This window comes from Falco peregrinus, chromosome 7, assembly GCF_023634155.1.
Source record: "Falco peregrinus isolate bFalPer1 chromosome 7, bFalPer1.pri, whole genome shotgun sequence".
Classification (NCBI taxonomy): Eukaryota; Metazoa; Chordata; class Aves; order Falconiformes; family Falconidae; genus Falco; species Falco peregrinus.
Window position 1 is genome coordinate 39,111,885 of NC_073727.1, and position 25,339 is coordinate 39,137,223.

Genomic DNA, 25,339 nt, shown 5'->3' on the forward strand with positions numbered 1-25,339 from the left:
ACGACGGGGTTACAGTGTATGTTGGTGGATAAGGGAAGAGCAGCTGATACCATCTATCTGGACCTGTGCAATATATCTGACGCTGTCCTGCACAACATCCTTGTCTTTAAACTGGAAAGACATGGATGTGATGGATGGACCACTTGGTGGATAAGGAATTCTCTGGATGGTCGCATCAAAGAGTTGCAGTCAACGGCTTGATGTCCAAGTGGAGATGAGTGTCAAGTGGCATTCCTCGGGGGTTATTATTGAGACCAGCGCTGTTTAATGTCTTTGTTGGTGACGTGAGTAGTGGGATTGAGTGCACCCTCAGCAAGTTTGCTGATGACCCCAAGTGGTGTGGTCAATATACTGGAGGGCAGGGATGCCATCCAGAGGGACCTTGACAGGCTTGAGAGGTTGGCCCACGCAAACCTCATGAAGTTCAACAAGGCCAAGTGCAAGGTCCTGCATGTGGGTCAGGGCAATCTGAAGCACGATTACAAACTGGGTGGAAAATGGATTGAGAGCAGCCCTGAGGAGAAGGACTTGGCAGTGTTGGTTGGTGAGAAGCTCAGCATGACCTGGCAACATGCGCTTGCAGCCCAGGAAGCCAAACATACGCTGGGCTAGATCAACAGGAGTGTGGCCAGCAGACCAAGGGAGGCGATTCTCCCCCTCTAGTCCACTCTTCTGAGACCCCACCTGGAGTGTTGCGTCCAGCTCTGGGGACCCCAGTGTAAGGAGGACATGGACCTGCTGGAGCCAGTCCAGAGGAAGGCTGCAAAGATGATCAGAGGGCTGTAGCCCCTCTCCTATGAAGACAGGCTGAGAGAGTTGGGGTTGGTCAGCCTGGAGAAGAGAAGGCTCTGGGGGGACCTTATAGCAGCCTGCCAGTGCCTAAAGGGGGGCTACAGGAAAGCTGGGGAGGGACCTTTCACAAGGGCATGTGTGTAGGGATAGGACAAGGGGGAACGGCTTTAAGCTGAAAAAGGGAGGTTTAGATTAGCTATAAGGAAGAAGTTCTTCACTGTGAGGGTGGTGAGGCACTCAAAGGGGTTTCCCAAAGAAGCTGTGGGTGCCCCATCCCTGGAAGTGTTCAAGGTCAGGCTGGATGGGGCTTTGGGCAACCTGGTCTAGTGGAAGGTGTCCCTGCCTATGGTGGGGGGTTGGAACTAGATGATCTTTAAGGACCCTCCCAACCCAAACCATTCTGTGATTCTATGATTCCAGCTGTACAGGTAAAAGCAATTTCTTAAAAGCTGAAATGATGAGTCATGATGGAAGTTGAGTTTTTTATTTTATCTTATTTTATTTTTTTGAGGTAATTTATTTGTTTGAATGGTAAAAAAGTGTCACAGAACCCAGGAAAGATGAAAATCAGGGGTATTTTTTGACATGTATTTCTTATGAGAATTAGATATCATAAAAATATATTTACTGTTAGTTAGCTAAAACCTCAAAGTCAACTCTATAGTCAGCTCTGAAGAGAGATGGCATTTACATTGCTAGGAATTAAAAATTGTAGAAGTTTGAATAAAACTGTTTCATAGATAAGAAATCAGTCTGAAATGACTTTTCACAGTGGCAGAAACTTCTAGTGATGGTGGGTCTATGTGGATTTTGTTAGAACTTTTCTTTTTCCTTTCAACATGTTGGCCCTTCTTTATTTTTCTGGATATTTTTCTGAGCCTGCATTTACCTTTAATGCCGGACTGAGATGTTAAGTTCAATTTTTGTTCAGGTGTTGGCGTTGTTGGCAGCTTTGTGGTGCTTGACTGGTGTGTTTCTTTTAGCTGATTATGATACAATCTGCAAATGCAAGTGTATATCGTGAAACTTTGGCTAACTAGAGTTTCAGACTTCTATTCTAATGCTCTTTCTAAACTAGGCTGTTGTATCATTTATAGGTATTTAGTGTTGACTGGAGCCAAACTAGAGGAGAACAGCTAGTGGTGTCTGGTTCATGTGATCAAACAGCCAAGCTGGTATGTTGATTTTCTGCTGAAGGTGAAAAATGCAATTTGTTTTGGATCTGATAGTTCTTTGTGTTAAGAACAGCATTGATTCACTTTTCCTCTTCATTTTTACACTGAGACTGAAATTCTGTTTTAACTGAGATACTGCTTTATCCCACAGTTGATATCAGTTCAAGCATACAAATGCTTTTCATGATACATGGTAAAAAGAAGTTCATTTAGTCCTTTTTGTATGTATAAAGCTTTTTTAATGTATGAAACTTTCCTTTCTTATTGAATGTGTACTTCAACAGTTTTCTTTTTACTTTATTCAGTGGGATCCAGCTGTGGGGAAGTCATTATGCACTTTTAAAGGCCACGAAGCGGTCATTTACAGCACTATATGGTCTCCACACATCCCAGGTTGTTTTGCATCTGCCTCAGGTAAACATGATGGTAAAGAGATTCTCAGAACAAAAGAACCCAACCTTTATGTTATTAGGTTAGTTCGGCATTTTGTCCAGCAGATGGCAGTGTGTGTCATACATCTAAATGGAAGAAGACAAGATAAATTTATTGCTGTGGCTGGATTTGTAGGTTCTGTATGATCTGTAAATCATCCTGTTGGCCATTTAAACAGGGATCGGCAGTTTTCTAGCAGTTACTTCAGTTACCTTGTGGCAATATTTTCTGTTATTTTATGTAGCTCTGTTCCATTCACCTTGCTTTTGTTACTGACCACTAAATCATGTTATATGCTTTATTTTGTGTTCTGGCTTACATTTTTTTTTTTTCAAAATATCTCAAGTGTCAGTAGACTGTTAGCTCTGTGAGTAACATAGCCAGTTCCCACTGAACTGTTTTAAGGACTACTGGAGATCCCTGTGCCTTGTTTTTTTGGGAAAGGTGATCATCAATTTTGCTTTCCTGCTTTGGCCAGTGCTATGAATTTTGCTGGTCAATACAATCATAATTGAGTTGGGTGTACCTGAGGCAAAGAGACTGTATGGCAAGATGGCAGTGTTTTACAAACACTGCTCCTGCTTCAGAGACACAAGGAGAACTCTGGAGTGAGACCTCGAGCCTTACTGCTGACTTAGCTGGGCAAGGGGTGCTGTGAGCCACGGAGTTTGCTTGGGAAAGAGGGGCAGTAAGACACTACCTTAATGCAAATATTGGTAGATTAACTTCAGTGGCTTAGATTTCTCTGATTTCAAGTCTGTTAGACCTTTGTACTTGTTTAATTAGAAATTGTTCAGCTCTTATATCAAGAGTGTAAGCAAGGATAAATAAGTTTTCCTGTTACTGAAGTTAAAGAGAGACAATGAGTACACACAGGTACTGGCCGTCATTGTCTTCTATGGGAAGTTTGATGAGAAAGTGCATATGGCTTTCATAAAATTTGAGTCTGGCTATTTCCATCTGACTCTGCTTGCAGGGTTGAACTAGAATGACTAACAAGTTACATGTATTTGTAGTGCTTGAAAGCCAGATGCTGGAGCATAGATATTTTCAACTTATTTAAAGATTCATTGAGGTACGCTTAGTGAGATACCTATCTAATAGGATCTGAGAAGCTTACAGGATTGGGTCCTGTATGCTGTTTGAACAATTGTACTGAAAAGCAACTATATACTACAAAAATACCAGCTAACTACTATTTGGTTAAAGGTAAGTGGAGAAAACAGTGCTTAGTGTTTTTTGCAAATTCTAGGTGTTATGATGGTCTCTTTAAAGTCCTGCTCAGAAGCCTCCCCTCCATGGTAGTCTTACTCATACAAAATTTCTGACAATCTGGGTGAACAAAAGAGCTTTACTGATCCAGCTAGTTATTTCAAATTTGATCCTCTAGAGTATGAAGCCAAATTATCTTCTAATACATTGGCACTTTAACAATTTTGGGAAACATTGATTGTTAGATGCTGTATGTAGTGGTATATACACTGGGTACAGCAACATACACTTGATCTGTTTTTTGAGTGACTTAGTGGGTGCAGCTGTTGGAAATTTTGACTAAAACTCTAAAGACTTCCTATTTTGTGAATTTTACTTTGATTATTGAAAGGGACTAACACATATTGCTGGAGCCTGAAGCTAGTTGCAGTCAGTTTTCACCAATTGATGACTCCATAGTATTTTACAGGGAAAAAAAAACCATGCACAAAAGATGCACAGTATTTTTGTTCTCTAAGTACTACTTAAGTGTGAAATAAAATCCCATAGTGTAATGCTAGGTGTAAAATCATTAGCTAAGAGAAAATAAAGTCTTCAGAATGATGGTGAACTGTCTTATGGTTTCCGAAATAAAACATCTCGTGTGCTTCTAAATAAAATAACTTAAAAACAAAGGCCTTGCATAGAAGTCATGACATGCAGATGTTGAAAATGTTTCTTATTTGCTTTTGCTTTTAGTTTCCATTGGAATTTTTCTGTGGTTTGATTAGATTCCTTCACTGCAGAAATTATATACTGGAAGTTTTTTCTTTGATCAGCAGGACTGTGGGTAGTAGAAGTACTCATGACCCTCTAGCTCTGGGTATAAATGCCATTTCCTTATAGTAAGAAAGGTGTATCAGATGGTTTATGTTCAGAGCGTTTACTTCACTGTTTAGTGTTTAATGGCATTCTACTCTGTCAGTCAAGATATGTGATGAAAGTGAAGTGGAACTGTTCAGAATGCTGGACCTCACTTGAAACGTGCTACGGTCCATATACTTTAAGCAGGAGAGAAAATGATGGAACAGAAAGCTTAATTTCACTGATGACTCATCTATTGAGCTGAAGTTGGAGCTGGAGAAAAACTGCAATCTCAACATGGTAACATGTGTCCAATGTGCAGCTGTTCCCTTTGATACACTTGCTGGAAGGGTTTACCCCTTTTTTTGTTTGTTTGTTTGTTTTCTGGTCGCTTTTGCAACTTTGTCTTGTCTTGAAAATTAGTACCTGAAACTGAGTCTGTAAGGAAACTTCTTGTACTTCTTTTCATCTCCCTTGGGTTTTTTTAACTTTTTAAACCAATAGCTTTTTGAAGAGTATTGAAACATTCTCTTGAAGAAGGCTGCGCGGCATTAGGCATGTAGTGTGTGTGTATGTGTGTTCTTTCTCGCCCCTCCTGTCGCCTTTCTTTCATTCCACCTCACACATACTTACTCACAACCACAGGCTTATTTATATCTTAATAATATAAACTCTTAGCACTTCAGACCAGAAACGAACTGTTTCTTGTTGTAGCATCTTCAGTTTTGCATGTGTTAGTAAAATAAGTTAGGTATGTTGTTAACGATAGATTAAAAAAAATACTGGTCTTGAAATGCTTCCAATTTACCTAAATTTAAGTGAAGCAATGCATGAGGGTTTTTTATTATTTTTTTTATTAGTATTATTTCAAAGAAAATAAGCAAGAGAGACAGAGGTTTAGGATGCTATGCATGCTTCAGCCTTGCCCTTTTCCTGCCTTTATTTGAATCCACATTGATGCTAGCAGAGGTTTAATTTCCACTTAACTGATTAGTTTGTGAATACTGAAAACAGAAAACCAAACACAACTGCAAGCCACAGTAAAACAGCTGCTCAGAAGGACCATTATGTACCTAGACAACTTTTGCCTGAAGCTAATTGGGTTAAATCTTTGCTTTTGGAAAATTACTTTCTTACACTATTATGAGACTAGAAAAAGAATATCAGTGAAGAAAATGAGAAACCTAAGACTGCAATATAAAGCAGTTGAAAAAAGATTTGATACTAATTGTACTTCTTTTACTTCATTAACTCTCCAGTCTGAATACATACAGGAAAACGAAGTTTGTCTGTAGTGGACAATAAAAAGCAGTTAACTTACAGAAGATAAATATGTCTGATGCATCAGTTAAATTAGCTTTTATTCAGCATCTAATACACTTCCATTTAACATTTACAGGCATGTGTGAGGTACTTTACAATGCTGTAGTTTTCATGTACAATCATTTGTACTCTCAAAAAGCAAGTAAATGGCTTATCTTTTTTGTTTGAAATTGGGAGATCATAGTAACAGAAAAAATGGTTAATTCTTTATGTGTAAATAACAGCTGTTGTGATGTCAGTAATGATTTCTGAGCTGATAAGATAAGCAGGATGTTCAGGTGTACATGTGGCACTAAACCAGAGTCCTGGCAAATGTCTGCCTTACACTGAAAAAACAGTGATGTGGAAAATGTCGTTAAAGCAATGACATAAATGTTTAACAGCATTTTCATGGCTAAAAGGATTTAATGAGTCATTGTGTCATTTGCCCAAACGTCTCTCTTTTTTCTTTCTTTTTTTTTTTTTTTAACCCAGAGAGCACATTGGTGAGAAGCACATAAAGTGCCACATGCACACAACATTAGTATATAGGCAAACATAAAGCAGTTCTATGAAATTGTTTTCCATGAGTGTGGAGCAATAGGCCTTACTTTGTCCTGTGGTTTATATAAAAAGCATCCATTATAATATCAACTGTATTTATTGCCCTTTAAATTTAACAGTGGGAAGTAACTAATGAGTACCATTTTACCCTAATCTGTGTAACTGCAGTATTCTTTGATACAGATATGAAAATGGCAAATAAAAATATGAGTGGTTTGGATTTGACAAAGCCCAGATTTAGAATAACTGCTAACTTTTATCTGAGCTACGGGACCTCAGTTTTAATGCCGCATTCATTTTTAAATCATTACCACACTCTTTAAGTTGACTGGTTAGGGCACATGCATAGTTTTCATAACATCTTAAATAAATAATGAATAAGTGAAAAAAGTGTTTTTTAAATCTGGCGAGATAATGTCTGTTTTCATCAGTATTTAGGTCAATTAATTGTATTCTTTGCTCAAAAACTTATTTTTCAGACTGAAAGCCCAGGGCAAAAAAATTTCTCATACAACAACAAGATGTGATCGTTTCTGGAAAATTTTTATTATGTTGACAAAAGTGTTGGGGAACTGTAGCTTTGCTGGTTTACAAACGAACTTGTAAATCCAGCCTCCACTCTTTGTAATCCCTTGCATTCATTGCAAGACTTTAAGGTTAGAATTAAAAAACATTGTTGATCTCATATTCTGTTTTATTGCCAGCCCTGACATAGTGAGTTGATTTTTAAAAAGTTTGTCTTCTTGCCTAGTGGTCTTAGTGACAAATGTGTGTAGTTAAGGGGTTGTCAAGCTGTAGTTTCATAAATCAGGCTGGCATGTAGTCTTGGCACACCTTTTTGTGTTTGGGATCCAAATTGTGAAAGAAAACTAAAAATGAACAAATTATTTGGCATGAAATAATGAGCTGGGGAAGGTGTACATTTACTAAGAGGATGGTTACTGAATTAGTTGGAATAGCCTTGAGTACAGCTCCTCAATAAAGAGGTGTTTTCCATGTGTAAGTTATTGGACCAAATTTGGGGTTGTCTGTTCTTTGGCTTCAGCTTTCTAAATCTTCAGCTTAAATTCCTGCTTCAAAAGTAGCACAGAGCAAAACAAAGAGCAGTTGGGGAGTGGAGCTCCATCCATCCAACATACATCCAAAGATGTTTGTGTGTGTTCAGGTTCCAAAAAACCTGCAGGAAATAATTTTCTGTTCTTCTATGACAGTCATGGGTTCCAAAACACTTCACTAGAGATTTATATTCCATTAGCTTGTGTGGTGTGGGTCCAACTCTTTGCTACTTACAAGTTCTTTGCTGGTTGCTTGTTTGTTGAATGTGCTAGAAGAAACGCCATCATGAACAAGGTTCAAGGCTTTGCACAAGTTGGTCATTTTTGGAATACAAATCCTCAAGGGATAAAAGAGTAAGAGGCTTCAATTTAGTGCATTGTACAAATTGTACAAATTGAGTATCTAGAGAGCAAACTGAATACACACTTACTGTGTTTTGTTGCAGTTTAGCTAAACTGATGTTTATGCTAGAAGGTATTAAAATATAATTGACTTGCTTACTTCGTTGTGTCACATCTGTGTAATGAAGTCAGGTGGGCATTTTCATTTGCAATCTATTGCTTCAAGACATACCAGCACAGTGGAGAATTCATCCAAGTCTTGTGCTCAGTAAGCTTTGCTAAGTCATCCTCTGATGTGCAAGCTGAAATATTTCTCAGGAAATGAGTTTAGCCCTCAATTTATAGTATATGCTAACCATAGTAAAGTATTGTATGCAGCACATGCTAGAATATAAAGCACTTTTTATATTAGAATCTTGCATTGTGAAATAATGATTAAGTGTTAAGAAGGAAAATGCATTCACAGGTTTTTACAGTGAATTAATAGGTTCTGGGTCATTTGGTTTGGACTTAAGTATCTAGCCAATATTGCCATTTGCTGAAAAATCATTTAATAGTAAGTCATAAGTTAAGTCAATATTGAAATAAATATTTGGACCCAAGATTTATGTTTAATCATCTTGGAAAACACTGAAAGAAGTTTTCACTGATTATTTTTTTTAATTATTATTTTCTTAAAACTATTTACTCCTTTCAGAAAAAAGATTCTGTTGAGGTCTTCTCTGAAATAACTTAAAGCTCTTTGGTTTCTTAGCTTTACAGCATTTTGTATCAGACCAAAAACTTACCAGTTGCAAAGTATGTTTCCACTGGCAGTTATGTTTATTTGCTATCTAGGTTGTGCTACGTGGAAGTAGATTTTGTGCATTCAGTAGAGTCCTGTTGAATGATTTAAATAAAGCTGCTATTCATGTCACTATTTCTGTCGCTTTGTGTGGAATCTCATGAGCTTTATTAATCCTGCTCTAGGTTCGCTTCTGCTGTTGCCGTGGTTTAACTCCCGCTGGCAACTAAGCCCCACGCAGCCGCTTACTCAGTCCCCCCTCAGTGGGACTGGGGAGAGAATCGGAAGAGTAAAAGTGAGAAGACTCAGGGGTTGAGATAAAGACAGTTTAATAAGTAAAGCAAAAGCCACACATGCAAGCAAGCAAAACAAGGAATTCATTCACCATTTCGCATGGGCAGGCAGGTGCTCAGCCATCCCCAGGACAGCAGGGCTCCGTCGCGTGTAGCAGTTGCTTGCGAAGACAAACACCATGACTCCAAACATCCTTCCTTCCTCCTTCCCCCAGCTTTATATGCTGAGCATGACATCATATGGTATGGAATACCCTTTTGGCCAGTTGGGGCCAGCTGTCCCAGCTGTGTCCCCTCCCAGCTTCTTTTGCAGCCCCAGCCTGCTTGCTGGCAGGGCAGCAAGAGAAGTTGAAAAGTCCTTGACTTAGTGTAAGCACTGCTCAGCAACAACTAAAGCACCAGTGTGTTATCAATGTTATTCTCATCCTAAATCTGAAACACAGCACTGTACCAGCTACTAGGAAGAAAATTAACTTTCTCCCAGCCAGAACCAGGACAAGTATCTATGACAGAAACAGCATGATTGTTTTAACATGCCTAAAAAGATGGGTTTTGAGAGTCATTAGATTTGGGTTCTGTTCTTATTCTCCCACATTTTCTATGTCATTCTGGCTAAATAATTTAGTCTGGTTTAGTATTTAAAAATACATACAAGTAAGCAATGTTAACTTGTAATCGTTCAATGGCACTGCAGAAGTACTTACTTTAATTGGATTTCATTGACTTTTTACAAGGACATGTAATGACAGGATAAGGGGGAATGGCTTGTAACTGAAAGAGGGTAGATTTAGATTGGCTATAAGGAAGCAATTCTCTACTGTGAGGCTGGTGAGGTGCTGGAAGGGGTTGCGCAGAGAAGCTGTGGATGCCCCATCCCTGGAAGTGCCCAAGGCCAGGCTGGATGGGGATTTGAGCTACTTGCTCTAGTGGAAGGTGTCCCTGCCCATGGCAGGAGGGTTGGAACTAGATGATCTTCAAGGTCCCTTCCAACCCAAACCATTTTATGTTGTTACACCTTATATTCCAATACTTCTGTCCCTTATGCTGAATTCTTTTCCTACAGTAAATTAAATATATGTTTTTTGGTGGGTTTTTTCCTCTTCATAAGAGAACAGTGTCAGAAAATAAGATTTCTTGCTTTAGAACTTTAAAAAATGAATCTGATTTTTTTAGAAGTAAAACTTTGAGCTAACTACTTTACTTTAGTTCTTGAAAAACATTGTATCTGTCCTGGTTAGAATCCTTTTTGCCTTCAGATAGTGTTTAAGGTTTCTTGAGTTTTTAATGATCTCCCAAATACCTAGCTGTTTTTTGTAGTTAATGTTTTACCTCTGCACTATTTGGCAATGATTGCTTAGGTGGTCCTTATCACAGGACTTAGGAGATTATCATTTATGGATTTGGGTAAAATACATCTGTGATTAAAAAACCAGTCTAAAACCTACATGAAATTTAAATCTTAAATAAACTGTATCTTTTCACTGTCATACATTGTGATTCACATTAGTGGTCTTTATCCCATATACGGGGATGATGTACTTGTAGATTAGCATCTCTTTCAAAAATTTTGAATAGATGAGTATATATTGTGTAGTTCTATTGATTCGTCCAAGATTTCACAAATATTCATTAAAATGAAAGAAAGCAAGTACAATATACAAACAAATCTGGAATCGTAATTATCTAACAGACCAGCAAAAATCTGTTGCCATAGAGAAATTGCTTCTTACAAAAATAGAAATATTTTGTGGGGGAAATGTTGGCCACTTTTTTTGGTTGCTTACTTTGGTATGCAAACTGGCAGTGGCTGTTAGTGAATATGATTGTACTAGGTGTGCTTTAGTTGTACTTTCTATTATTATTATTATCCTGCTTCTGCTTTGCCATATGGAAGAAATGTATCCTTTGAAGTGCAGGTTTGAAGGAATCATGGAAATTCCAAAATTTTTTACAGCAATTTTTGTTGAAAATAAATATAAATATATATAGTGAGGTCATAGAAAGATGTTTGAGGTAAAAAAAAAGTTTGTTAAAATGTGTGTCAAGATTACACTTGTTTAGCTTATCAGCCTCTTTTTTTCTTTTTAATTAATCTGATTCTTCAACTAACTTAAATGGACAAATTGGATTTGCCTTTGGCTTTAATTCAGCCTGTTCTGTTCACAGAAAGGCTCACTTGCATGTTATGTTATTGCATTAAAAACATTTCACAAATAGTGCCAGCCGGAATTAATGACAGCTAAGTCTAGCATTTTCAAATAAATAAATAAAAATAATAATAAAAAGGGAAAATAATTCTTTTTCTTGTGCATCAGCATTTTCTATTAAAAAAGACATAATTGGAGCAATTGTATATTTAGTGTCGAAATTGTTATTGGCTGAGTAACTTACTTTTCCAAACGTTTTTGGCCCTCATAATGCTACTGTGGCCCATCTCTGTAGCAGTTCATTCTAGTTCACCTGGATTTATATATTTATTTGCTTAGGAAAAATGGTCCTGTCTACAGTGAAATACGTGTTTCCCCTTCAAATCTTGTGTTATCTGATGAAATTAAAATAAAAGCTTTTTAAGAAGTCCATTATAATAGCTCAGAAAGACTTAAGACTCAAACTGAAATCTGTCCTCCGCAGGCAAGCAGATAACAAGACTAATGGTGGGTGGATGAGCATACTACCCTTTTCTTGCCAAGACCCTGCTGGTTATGTTCCTTCCTCTCCATATGTTGGCCTGTTTTTATAAGCACTTTAGTGATGCCTGGGGCTTCAGCTGACTGCAGGGTGTCATTTTCAGGAGTGCTGTGCATATACTGGGCAGCAGTTTTACTCTTGATAGTACCAAAATCGATGAGGGGAGTTAAAATTGTGAGAAAACATGTGTTGTTCCCACCTTACAGGTAGGGAATTTATCCACCAAGAGTACTGTATCTCTCACAATCATGGAGTCTGAGGAAAAGCCAGCCAACCATAAGAGCAGAGCTTCCTGTGATCTGTGTAGCACCATAGTCATAACACTAGTCTTGTGTCTGGTAGTGGAACCAAGCTCACTCTAGCTTTGTTTTTGCATTCAGACTTTGCAACCATTTTGTGTCTTTCTGCAAATGCAATAGGAATATTGTTGTGGCTGTAAGGATGGGTTTGCTTCAACCGTAGCCAGCTTCTTAAAAAGACCAATGATTTTGTGTGCCCAGCTGTATATTTTAAGGCCAGTGACCAAATGGGCATTAAAACCATCAAAATGCTTGTATCTAAACAGCATAAAAATCATAATTATTGATGATAACCAATCTGAGAATTTCCAGAAGTGTTTCTGGCAAAGAAACATCAGTCATTTCTTCAGCAGCAAGGTAAAACTGTGTTTTTTAAATTTAGGTAGTACTGATACATGATTTCTGTAGAAATCATGGGTGTTTGGATACAGCTTCTATTTAGATTTAATTTGTCTCTTGGATGAACACAATCATGAGTTCTAATCAATTTTCTCTCTCTGTAAAAAAATGAGCTGGAGAATCCATTTTTGCTGATACAAAGCTAAATATTCAGGGTTAATGAGAGAATCACAATTTAAAAAAAAAATTGAAAAGCATGGTTGTCAGCTGATGCAGTTTTCCATGTCTTTGTAAGCCATTAAGAACTGAATTTGTAAGAAGGGTATATGCAAATGGTAAAGATCTTCAGGGGTAGAAGGCAGTTTATGGCTGGAGATAGAGAGGCTCAGGTGATTCACAACTGTTAAGTTAAGCTGGACTCCATTGCTCTCTGAAGAGCTGTGTGTGCGCGCACGCACATGTGCAGGTGTGTGTATGGGCTCGGAGGTTAAAGCAGACATTGCCTTTAATATCTGTAATAGTTACAGCAGAATTACTTGATCTTCTGGTATTTCAACGAGAGTAACTGTGCAGGTTTTGCACGTGATGAGTACAGATAATGCATCATCATTTTTCCCTTCATTGAAAGAATCTGGAGATAAATTGCATTTTCAATACTGTTCACTTTTCTGCATGCCAAAAGTATGTGTCTAGGTACTTTTTCACAGCTGGCTTGCAGAGAAAGTTTTTCTATGATTCTGGTCTTCTAAGTCCATTTTTAAATGGACCTTAAGCTATTACTACTGTAGTTAGATGTTAAGTATTTTACCCCGTCTCCTTTTGATCAAATTAGAGTTTAGAAAATAATGGAAGTGTTAGCAATAAAATGAAGTAGTTCTTATTTTCTTTTCTAATGAAACAGCAATAGTAAGTTCTGATTCCTTTTTTGCATTAATCTAACCTCTGTGTCTATAATGTGCTAGCTCTATTTGGCATGAGTGTCATCATGTAATAGCTGTATGAAATACAAACTAAGAAATAGTTGCCTACTAAATACTAGAGGATTAACTATATCCCATAATTGATTCAACAATGTTGTGTCAATTTCTCTTTGTTTCAGGTGACCAGACTTTAAGAGTTTGGGATGTGAAAGCTCCCAAAGTCAACCTTGTGATACCAGCCCACCAGGCTGAGATCTTGAGCTGTGACTGGTGCAAATATGATGAGGTATAAACCTGTTAGTCCAACTGGTTTCCTGTTTGAAGAACTCTCGTTAAATAGTGGGTCTTTTTACTGCAACATTAATGCATCTTCTCTTTAGAAAAATATGTCTAGTTGCTTTGTTGCTTTCACTTATTACTACATCTTCAGAAGAGCGTTGTTCCAACAGATGGATGGCTCAAGTAGATTGGAGGTTTTTATTTTGTATAGTGGACAGAATAGTCCATAGTGGAGAAACAGATTGTATTTCTCTGTTGTCTTGATTTTACACAATGGAGACCTCATTTATGATTTATTCATCTGTATTGTTTGATTTATCTAACTTCTGTAGCCAACGTGCACATCATTGCAATTTAATAATTACATTTTCCTGATACATCTGTGTTTTATCAAATCATCAGAACTTGCTGGTAACTGGTGCAGTTGACTGTAGCTTGAAAGGCTGGGATTTGCGGAACATCCGTCAACCAGTGTTCATCTTGCTTGGTCATACCTATGCTATCAGAAGAGTAAAAGTAAGTTGTATTTTATTCCCTGATGACCACCACTGAATTGTTAAACAAATCTTCCTGGAAAGCAGTAATATTTTATATTATCTAATGACTAGCAAAAATAAAATGGGTGTTGAAGATTTTACATGCTGTAGTGATTGTTCTTGGAAACCTTCATTTCAGCACTGTAGAATACTTTGATATTTAGCAGATTGCTGAGATTTCAAAGTCAGTATATTTCCATGAGGAGTGTTTGAGAGCTTGAGAGAGTGTTGGGAGGTTTACTTCTGCTATTTTATATGGCGTTTGAGATAGAGAAAATACCTTTGCTAATTCATTTTTTAAATGGTGCTGTGCCTTTTTGTTTCTATGCAAAGGGTCAATATTCACATAAGGCAAGGTATAGAACTCATTGTGAATATGTATTTTTGTGTAAACAAAGGAAACATTAAAATGTTCAAAGAAATTTCAAAACTTTGTGCATGAAAGTCTACAGATGGCTATACTGGATCTGTGTACTACTAGATCACCCACCAACAGGGATTTGTTCTAGAGGCACAATGACATTTTTTTCATATTATTCAGTTCTTACTATTTTTTTATATTAGTCAGATATATACCTGATCATTTTAAAGCCTTTCAAGAACAGGTATGTTTATTAATGTATTCTAGGACGGCTGAACTGGCAGAAAAAAATTATCCCAGCTCAGTATTTTGCTTCACGTGCCCTTGGAATTTTTAATGTGTGTCTAACAACTTTAGAAGTTACTGTGCTTAGGTTGTAATTTGTCAGAAAAGGAAGTGGTTCCATATCATCAATCCTGTTTGCAGCCAGATAGCCTGGGAGGCTCCTGCTCTTCCTTATCTCAGCTACCTTTGTATGCTGTCCCCACTGGTGGTGGCTGTCCAGTCTTTTTTCCCGAATTTAATTCCTGCATGACCATGCTCTAATCTGGCTCTCTTAAATGTTCTTTATAGCAGAAGAACATTTAGCAGTGGTGTTCATATTTGTTTTTTCTTGTCTTTTTTAAACAAGATAAGTTTGCAGCTCCTATTTGACAGCCATTTAGACAGATGAATCAATACGGTATTAATCAATACAGACTGTCATATTCTTACTCTCTGACAGTTAGTGGGGTCTTTTAAAAAACAGCTCTGCCACTAAGGGATTCACAGCACATTATCTTCCTGATAAAATGGAGAAAGTGAACACAGAATTGTTACTCACCATAACCTGTGATAATAGAACTTGATGGAACTACAGAAGATGGGTTTACGAACAGATGGAAGGACTTCTTTTATACATCAGATGGTAGACTTCTTGAATTAGCTCTCTGCAGAAGAGGTTGCATAGGCAGGCAGTGTCATCAGGTTTATGGATAGCAGCTGGTTGATAAACAGATACTAGAAAAGCTGCACAGGGATAGCATCTCTAATTTTTCTATTCTCTATAATCCTGGGCTGCATTAGGAAAAGCATTGTCAGCAGGTTGAGGGAAGTGATCTTTCCCCGCTACTCACCACACCAGCAAGACCGCATGCAGAGTGTTGGGTCCAGTTCTGGGCTTCCTAATACAAGGGAGACATGGACATACTGGAGTAAATCCAGTAAAGGGTTGCAGAGAAGGTTATGAGACTGGAGCCTCTGTCCTACCAGGAGAGGCTGAGATAGCTGGGTTTGGTGTGGAGAAGAGAAAGCTTAGGGAGGATCTTATCACTGTGTATGAATGATTGGGGGAAACGGAGAAGACAAAGCTTGACTCTTCTCAGTGATATTTAATGAGAGGACCAGAGGTGATCAGTACAAACTAAAATACGAAAGATGCCATGTAAACATAGAGCACTAGGCTTGAAGACTGTTGGCCTTACTGTGTAGGGTATCTTTTATATTCTTATACAGTCTCAATTGAGTTTCCATTTTATGGTCCATCAAGCTCCCTGTTTTCTTAAAATGCCTTGAAATTATTATTATGAGTTGGCCAGCAGTAGAACTTTCTTTTCACCAGCCTCTGAGATCAGTTCACTGAGTGGCTTTAAGGACACGGTGGAGAGGCTGTGTATGCATGTGACTTCTGTTCCGTCTCAGCAGGATTTTATAGCTCCCATTTCAAGATAGACATGGTCCCTCTGGACATAAGGTAAGAGGATGTGGGCCAGCATTTAGAGGTGGGGCAGCATATCTACACTTGTGTGGTACAACTCACCAGTCACACTACATGTAGAGAGACCTGGATGCTACTTAAATAGAAGCAGCTGTCTACTCATGTCCCTTCCCCCCTACATTGTGTTGACACTAGCAATTACAAAGCTGTGCAGCAAGCTGACTCAGCTGATTGCTCCGAGTAAAAATCCTGTCCCTAAAAGTGACTAGTTTCTGTCTGGATCACTAAGCTGTCTCAATTTGTTGCTCAACTGCACAATTGCAAGCCCTGACACAAAGGAGGGGGGGCAGGAGCACGCAGCCTGAAGTGGACAGGGAAGGGAAGGCCATGACTCTTGGCAGCAGTGCATTTTTAAATTGGCTTAAACCAACCATGAAATCACACTCTTCAGCTGTCTGTCTTTTGTATTCTGTTCACTTGTTCAGGGTTATATTGACTGTCAGATCTGAGGCTGGCAAGGAATTCTACCCAACATGATACTGTCAGGATTCCTGCAGATTTCTCATGATCTTTCACTGCAGTACAGGGCATTATCAGCACACTGAGGTCATCTGGAGCCCTTTTCATTGGTGCATTTGGCTGTTGCATATTCTTAGCTGACTTCAATCTCTTATACTGAAAGGTAGTTATGGCTTTTGAGTTTACCTGAAGATATTTGGGTGAATTATCTATGAAATATTGGAGGTCAGGCTGGGTGATATGCTGGTCTCTTCTGTTTGTATACAACTGTTCAGGTGATAAAGTTGTATTATTTCACAGTTGAGTGGAACGGAATTTTAAAATACTATCTTCACTTTGTAGCAGAAAGACATTGTGCAAATTCTTTCAACTTGTATGTGTGGCACTCTGCTAAGTATATTGACAGAGTTTGCTTAGGTAAGTTTCTAGGATACTTAAGGTTATGACAGCTTTTCAACTTTGACAAGATGTTTTTGCTTCATCTGAAACTACGTGGATAAAGATGCAAAGGGGGCATGCAGGAAACATGCCTTTGGGTTTTGCTGCCCATCAGACTACTTCTTCAGTATTCATATTCTTGGGATACAGAAGAGAAAGATGTTTTGTTATGATTCCACACCCCCCTCCAGAAAGACTATAGGAAATCTGAGGAGGTTAAAGTTCAAGCATGCACATCCCTCAGTTCTGCTACAGTAAAGAGAACTCTGTCAGCAGGGTTCGGCAGGCAACAACATACACTGCTGTCTTGGCAGCTTGGGCAGTTGTGGCAATAGCTCAGGCTTAACTTTTGACTTCGTAGTAGCAGTGAATAGTGTTGGAAGTCTTGCAGGAAGAATCTTACCTATGAACCATGATGTGGGGGACCTGCTTTTCAAATTGAAGTTATGTCAATGAATTGTGTATTTCCTGCTGAGAAATACTGACCTTAAAATGGTTAGAAATTGAGGGTTGCCAAAAAGCTGGAGCCGAGGTGAACAATTTTACATAACTGCATCCTTATTGCTTGCAGTGTTTAGACCTGTCTGCAAGAGATCATAGAAGAGTGTGTCCCATTAAATGCCCTGCAGGAGGCAGGGAAGTTATGAAGTGAGGTTATGCTGCCTTCAGTTTTTCAATTTATCTCCAATTTTCCCATTTCTGTAAATAATTTCAAAATCTTAGGATGTGGAATTGATGACAGTAATATACCTTGCATTCTCTTCAGTACGGCCCAGATTTTCTCTCTCTGAAAAGAATAAACTGGTCGCATGGCTTTTCTCAAACATTTATATAATGAGATGATACTCAACTTGTCACCCAAAAGCAGAATTTAATGACTGTTTATATGACTGTCCTAAAACTTCTTAACTTTACAGCAGGGTTGTTTGGTACTGCTGTAATGAAATCAAACCAAAGCAGGATCCCATAGAGCATTCTTTGTAATTAGAAGCATAATGGAGAAATTTGCTGATGTAGTCTGTGATGTGGTACGTACCAAAACAGTTAATATAGTTAAACTTTGGTAATTTTCTACTTACTATAAGTCTGTATACATTCACAATGATTTTACTTTAAAAGTTGTTCTGTTTCATTTTCTTGCAGTTTTCACCATTCCATGCAACCTTATTGGCGTCTTGCTCCTATGATTTTACTGTGAGGTACGGTATTTTTTTAATCGGATACAAATGGAAAGATAACATATTTTAATGTGGCTTGCAACGGGAGATAGTTCTAGAGTGGACATACTGAAGTGCAGTTAATGTTGCTATTGGATGTTTTCTCTTTGTAAGCTATGTTGAAAATGCATGGGTTCTTCACTTAAAGGCTAGCTCAGTCACTCTTCTGAATCATATCTGCTCTGACAGATGCTTTCTGTAATCCTTTTCACATCGTTCTGCTGAATGGAGTTGCATCCAGCTGTGATAGTGTCTGCTAAGAAGGTAATAGCCTCTTATATTAATGTAGGTGGGTAACTTTGTAAGTTTCCCTGACATATTTTTATTTAAGCTTTTTATGAACAAAGTTTTTGTCCTACCAGTATCTGAGGAAGCTTGAGTATTGTTCCACAGTGTGTATGCTCAAGTTCTTTAAACAGTACTTCTGCAAGTTCCCCTGGCTACCTAGTATATCTGATACTGCTAAGGATTTTATAGTACCACTGACTTAAAGCTGATTAAAATCCCAAAGAAGTTTAACTTCATGTTAGGACTTCTCTAAGATCCACAGCGTCATATGTCAATAAACTATGAAGCACATTACTGAATATTTCATTCACATTCTTTCATCTACATTTAAATTTTCTAACATAGACTGGATATAGTAAGCAGTAGATTTACAAATGGGAGAAGCTCTCTTCCCCCACAAGTGACTGCGAAGTTATTCCACTCCCCCAAGTCATCCCAATTAACATCACTTCTGGTTGTGTCCTACGTGATCTGACAACAGACACAGAAATGTTCTGTTTTCTAAGGGAAATCTTGCTAACTCTCAGTGCCTGTACATGTTTCTAAATCAAAAATCTATATAGTCTTGTGCCATAACATCATATTAAGTTGCATCATGAAGTTAGTGTGTTAAGCATTGTGGGAATTTTGTATAATGTCTTGTATAGAAGAGCAGTATAGCTGGAATACTGTTTTGATCCAAGCTCTTGGTCGCAGCTCCCAGAATGCAGCTAACAGAAACACGCAGGTGTGCAAAGGGGCTCTGAAGCTCTGCTGCAGATGGCATGGGACTGCTTGAGGCTGTACAGTGACAATGGAGACGTTGCACAGGGAGACAGTTGCTGGAGCAGTTATCCTTGGCAGATTTGAGTCCTCAATCATGATAGCACTGGCGAGGATGTTGCCTTCCAGGTCTTAGGCTGCAGGGAGCGTCTGGTGCCTCTTCCTGGGACTGGGCGTGATGGTGGCTTCACCTGTGGGAGATGTGTTCTCTTTGAGGTACTGGGGTAAAGGAGCTGCAGGAGGAGATGAACAGATTGCATACCATCAAGGATAGGGAACGCAAGACTGACAAGGTCTTCACAGGTATCCTTCAAAGGTGAGAGCTCAAATCCCACAGTGCAAGGAAGGAGGGACAGTTAGAGACTATTCTTCAGGAACAGAGGGTAAGGATAAAGATTCCCCTGATGGCGAAGGCTGGAAACTTGTGACTTCTGGCAACACAAGTTGGAGGTAGAGAACAGATTTAGTGCCCCGGAAATGGGTGAGCAAGAACAGGCTTGGTCTGGGGAGGTGTCAGAGTCAGCTGAGCCAGAGTGTCTGCACCGAAAGAAAAAATGCCCATCATCACTGGAGACTGCCCGCTGGTGCATTCCCTCTTGAAGTATCTGTCTGTCAACCCAACCTGATGTCTTGGAAGGTTTTGTTGCCTCCCTTGGGCTGAGGTCCAGGATGTTGTGGAGAGACTGCTAGGGTTGGTCCAGATTCAGAACACTGCCTTTTCCCACTTACCTGTATGGGTTCTCACGTTACTGAAGGAGGTGACCACGAATGTATCAAGATTGGCTACATGGCACTGAGGGCCCAGGTGGTGGTGTTCTTGATCCTGACAGTGAAGGAGAAAGGTTCAGGTAGGAAAGGACATCTCCAGCAAAGCAACACTCGGCTGCATAGCTGGTATCATAAGCACAGCTTTGTCTTTTACAACCACTAGGTCCTCTTTTAAGCGATTGGGTACTGCAAGGCAGGCATAAGGTCCATCTGGCAAAGTAGGGCAAGAGCATCTTTGCCAATGGGCTTGCCAACCCAGTGAGGAGTGTTTTAAACGACAGATGTCAGGGCAGAATGACCACAACCTGAAGAAAAGTGAAAGCATGGGGATCAGAGAAGGGTGTGGGGTACAGCATAATGCCAGAGGCATTTGCACTTTCCCTGTGAAATCAGCCCGACACCTGTGTACAGCAGAGGAGACAGATGTGGAATTAGAAGTCCATGTGCATTGGCAGAGCTGTGGCTTCTCCTGTTGGGGATTATAGGGAGACGGTGGAACTGCTCACCAGACTGGAGAGCTGCAGTAGATAAAGGCTCCTCAGGAAAGAAAGTCTAGGAAGATGAGGTGGTGAAATGACTTGATTGTGTTGTCATCTCTTCCCATTTTTGACACTAACTATATGTCCTTCAGGTTTGGCACTAATGCACTTCATGCAGGACTGAAATCTAGTGCAATTTCAGCTCTGACATTTTCATATGTGGAAACTGTCAGTAAAGATGAGCACTAGCTCATATATCAGGGTGTATGTAAAGGCAGAGCTTGGGGACCTTTGCACAAAATGCCACTCTAGGCATTTATTTATTTTTCTGTGACTAGGGACAGAGGGCAGGTTTGAAGAGATGAAATACAGATTTTTAGCAGTTTTCTAAAACTACTAGTTGCTGCATTTGGTATGAGTGAACAAACAACAAAGAAGGCCAGGTGAAAGAATTTGAAAAAAGGTGGCACAAGCAGAATATTCTGTATAATGGAGGAAACTTGTTACCACAACAGTTTGGGAACATCTCTTTTAAAGACTGTAATATAGTAACTATGTTGTACCTCTGCCATGTACCCTGTACTGTCATTTACATGGAAGGAACGTAGCTCACAGTAAGAAGTAAAGTTCACTTAGAAATGTTTAGAGATTGACTGGATGCACAATACACTCCGCATGCACATATGTGCACACATGCTGTCATGTATGTACATGCATATACACACCATGTGGACAGGTGAACATGACTATATACACATACATTTCAACTTAAGAACAAAAATACTTGATACATATATAAAAGGTGGAAGTAGGGAATCCAGCACATGATACTCATTTTGGATCTTGTTAAATCTTCTCAAGGCCAGTAACTTGTTAGCCACGTTTGATAATAATTCATAGAACAGTATGGTATGGCAGTCCTTTAAAAACAGATTAATTGATACAAGCAGTGTTGTTTTAATAGCAGTTTAGTTATGATATTGTTCTTTTTTTCTTTAACATTTCTGTTTCAAGCTCTGAATTGTCTGTAAGCATTAACATAGAGTAGATAACTAGGTACGGCATAGCTCTGTAATCTTAAATGTTACTGAAGATTTATAGTTTAACCAAACAAATGCAAACTTTAGATAAGACTACCAAACTCCTATGGAAGAGGCAGGGTTTTTGTTTGTTTCGGGTAGAACAGCTAGCTTGGCACATAATTTTAACTGGATATCTAAACCCAAAAAATAGTAGGTTGAAAGCAAAGTTAATGCTTAGCTTCATCCTTTGCAAACAGTATGATTGCATGTGTGCACTATAGCCAAGCTACTGAAAACTAGTTTAAATGCCAAGTTCATAGTGGGGGCTAATAAAAAGAGAGTGTAGATTTGAACTCAAGTTTTTACATAATTGAGTATAGTGATTTGGATTTAACCCCTGTCTAGTAAATGCATCATTGAGAATTTTTTTTTCTATACCATTTCCTTACTCTTTGAGAGAGTTCAGGAAAAATGTAGGTTAATTAAAGAGCAGTTTTAACACAAATTAATTGTTAAAATGCCAGGAAATGCACAAAGTACTGTAACATTTCCAGGACTTATTTAGGTCTGTGTGCATGTTCTTAAATGTTATCTCCATCAAAATTCAGTTTGAAAGAACATCAGTGTCATCTCTTACTGGAATCACTATTTTATATTTTTAGACTCTCTTCAGTATAAAAAAAAAATCTTGGTGCATTAGGCACAGACAGGGCTCACCAACGTCTAAACAGAAGATCTGATAAATTATAGAACTTCATTAAGCTGGTATCAGGCCAGATCTTGAAATGTATTCACAGAAGCTTGCCTCTGAGGCCAAAAGGGGATTTTTGTTGAAAGTTGTACTATACTGGACATCATGTCTGCAAGATTCTTTAAGGTAATCCACTATCTCCAGCTCTCCATCACTATGTACGGTTCAGTAGCCTGGATCACAAAGAAATCTTGAGAACTACTGCAATAATGCTGCTCATAAAAGAAACTATTCTTCACTTCAATTAATGATCATTGTCTTTTTTCTTTTTTCTTAAAGGTGAAAAGATGAGTAGTGTTTTCTCATTTGCTCTCTTTTTTCTTTTTTTTTCTTTTCTTTCCACATGGAAAATGTTTTCCCGCTGAACAAAATGCTTGTCACAGGTGGTTTCCAGTGTGAAACTGAAAACTCTGAAAAGTAGAAGAATCTATTAATTTGAAGTCTCAGCTGATAATAGTTCCTGCATCATTATAAAAAGCCTTCTTGGTAGCAGAGTTGCTAGTAATAGTCAAAGCTTTGGGCGTTACATCTGATGAAACTAACAAAATTCAAAACTGATTGTATTTTTTAATTATGATTTAACTGGTTTTTGCAATTATAGAGCTAGTCAAAGACACTCACAGACCAGCATAAAGCATTTCTGTTCTCTTGCATATTTTCTTTTTGGATTAAAAAAAGAATAACAATTTAATGGTAAATATTTTGACATATAAACAAATGTCCAAGTTATTGTATTTTTTGAATTCACTGGCATTTTCCTGCCTGTACATACTAGTTTTCTGTGAAATAAGTATTATGAGATGGAATTTCTCTTCAAGTGAGGAAGGTGTTGGCTGCAGGAGCTACTCATCAAATGATACAACCTCATAAATAGATTAATACCTTTTATCTATGAAAACAAATTTTCTGGTGCTATGAATAATGCTATAATGTTGTTGAAGAATACAGCAAAGGGATATTTGTATTTTTTCATTTATCTTAATAAACAGGTCTATATAAATGTTAAATATTTGTAACTAAAACCTTCAAGTATTTATACTTGAATATTTAACTGTGGCAGCATCTGAATATTTATTCTTATGCAAAGTGCATATTTTTTCTTCTGAGTAACCCTTTTTACTTTTTGATTGTGAAGTTATCTATTAATTCTTTTTGGCATACAAATACCTTTAAACCTTTCTCTACAAAAGGTATCCTGTCTGTCTGGAAGGCAAAGTTAGGTTTCTTTGTGGACAGATGAGGAAACAAGTATTGAGAAGACTACACATACCTACAGTATTATCTGTATGTTAGTGGCAACCACTTCTGTATTTCTCAGGCATCTGATTTACCCATTTTTAGCCAACTGACCTTTCTCAATCTTAATGAAGAGTGGGACATGTCAAAGTGAACTGAAGCTTCAGCCTAGAATTATGATCCTAAAGGATGGGGAATATTTAGAAGCTCTGATGAGACCATATGTGTTTCTAAGTTAGGGATTTGTGTCCCCTTCTAGTTAATTCATGTTTTGGAGAGAAATCAGGGAACAAAGAGTAAGCTGGATAACTTCACTTTCATAACTACACTTAAATTGCTGTGTATCAGCAGCAGTGAAGTTGTTACTATTGTATACCAACCAGCCCATTGGTAAGCTCATGTCTTTATCTTTCCAGGTTAGAGTAGCACATGATGCTATATCTTGGGCTGCACCTTGATTTGATTTAAGCTAAAAGTACTAGAGAAGGCAAGTACCTTCCTAAGTTGAGTTTCTCATTTGCATTTCTTAAATCAGATTGAACTTTTTAGTGACAAGAAATACCTTCATTTTGTGAGCATGCTCCATTTTTCAGGGCACTCTGTTTCTGGTTTAGGATTTTTGATTGATGCCTGAACAGGGTAATGATAGAAATACATTCTTGGGTTGGATATGGGCACATGATGATGACGATGAGAGTTGTTCTTAAATCATTGTTTTGAGGGAAGGGTTAAAGTTACTGGTAAGTTTTGTAAATTTTTAGATCTTCAGAAGCAGAAAGGATATGATAAAAGCTAGTAACTTGTTCATAAAAGAAGAATTGAAACAAACATAACTTGCAATCTGCCATTTTACCTTATAGAAGAATGTTTGTATGGGATTTCATTGTCAGGACATCAGCTTATGTGCAATAAGAAAAAACAGTGGTGCCTATGCAGTTCTATTAGAGTAGGGTCTTAAGTGTGTAAGTGGTGTGCTTTGTTTTCCCATACAGTACATAGGAAGTAAACTAAGAAGTTAGCATTTCAGCAAGAATTGCTTCAAAATTAATCATATAAGTTCAGTCCTTAGGGAAGAATTATGCTACTGGAACAAACTCAAAAGTAAAACCTATTTCAGAATTACTTTTCTGGATCCTCTTCCATTTGATTTGGCTTTCAAGCAGTTCTTCCTCTTTTCTTTGATGCTTATGAAAGATAGTACTTTGAATAAAGGCTTTCATCTATACCTGAGCTGCTTCATAATGTTGATAGTTTACTGGAACTGTAATGTCTTAAGGATATTGTTGTGGAAATAGTTAGATGTCCTCAGTTAATGCCTGAAGTAACAACATTGCCCTGATTGGCCTGTATCCAAGGGTAGCTCAACACTAAGTTCTGCTCAGGCATAAATTTTTCTGGTTTGCAGGAAGAATGTTTACAGGTAGCTATCTTTGCACAGGGATTAGAGAATGGAAGCAGGAGAATGAATGGTGCGATACACATGTAGTAGACTGAGTTCTGTGGCGTTCTTGAAAACTTCTTGGTTATATACATCCATATGCTACTGTGACTTCTGCCTGATGCAGTTGCATGTACATGGTAGCATTGAGTGGGCTTTTATGCAAATCAGCCTCTAAATAGTTGATTCACACCCACCTAAATATATAACGTATGGAGACATCTTCTATTTGAAACCTAAGAGCAGTAGTAAAGCTTTCATACGTAATTTGTTGTTGTTGTTGTTACTCAGAAGGAAATGGACTTGTGGAGTTGTGGTGCTTGTGCTTCCATCAGTGCGTTTTCCCTGAATCATTTCCTGAAGTAACTTTTGAACCTGTTGAAAACTTAATTAGATTTGACAGGAAAGTTGTAGTCTAAATTTACTAAGCTTGTACCAACTTAATGGAAACTCATGAGCGTACAAGAGAGGGAAATCCAAACTATTGCCTTAAGGAAGGCAAAAGACAT

The 25,339-nt window shown here is 38.2% G+C and overlaps 1 protein-coding gene across 3 annotated transcripts in view; it reads left to right on the forward strand.

The window, feature by feature from the left end:
- Positions 1 to 25,339, forward strand: part of PEX7 (peroxisomal biogenesis factor 7) — a 50,429-nt gene that overhangs the window by 7,264 nt on the left and 17,826 nt on the right. For 2 of the 3 annotated variants that reach the window (XM_055809876.1, XM_055809874.1), the window contains exons 4-8: positions 1,890 to 1,967; positions 2,273 to 2,381; positions 13,220 to 13,326; positions 13,722 to 13,835; positions 18,013 to 18,068. In XM_055809876.1, coding sequence (XP_055665851.1) covers positions 1,890 to 1,967; positions 2,273 to 2,381; positions 13,220 to 13,326; positions 13,722 to 13,835; positions 18,013 to 18,068 — 464 coding nt within the window. The remainder of the gene's footprint in view (positions 1 to 1,889; positions 1,968 to 2,272; positions 2,382 to 13,219; positions 13,327 to 13,721; positions 13,836 to 18,012; positions 18,069 to 25,339) is intronic. The other variant, XM_055809875.1, reaches the window with a different exon arrangement.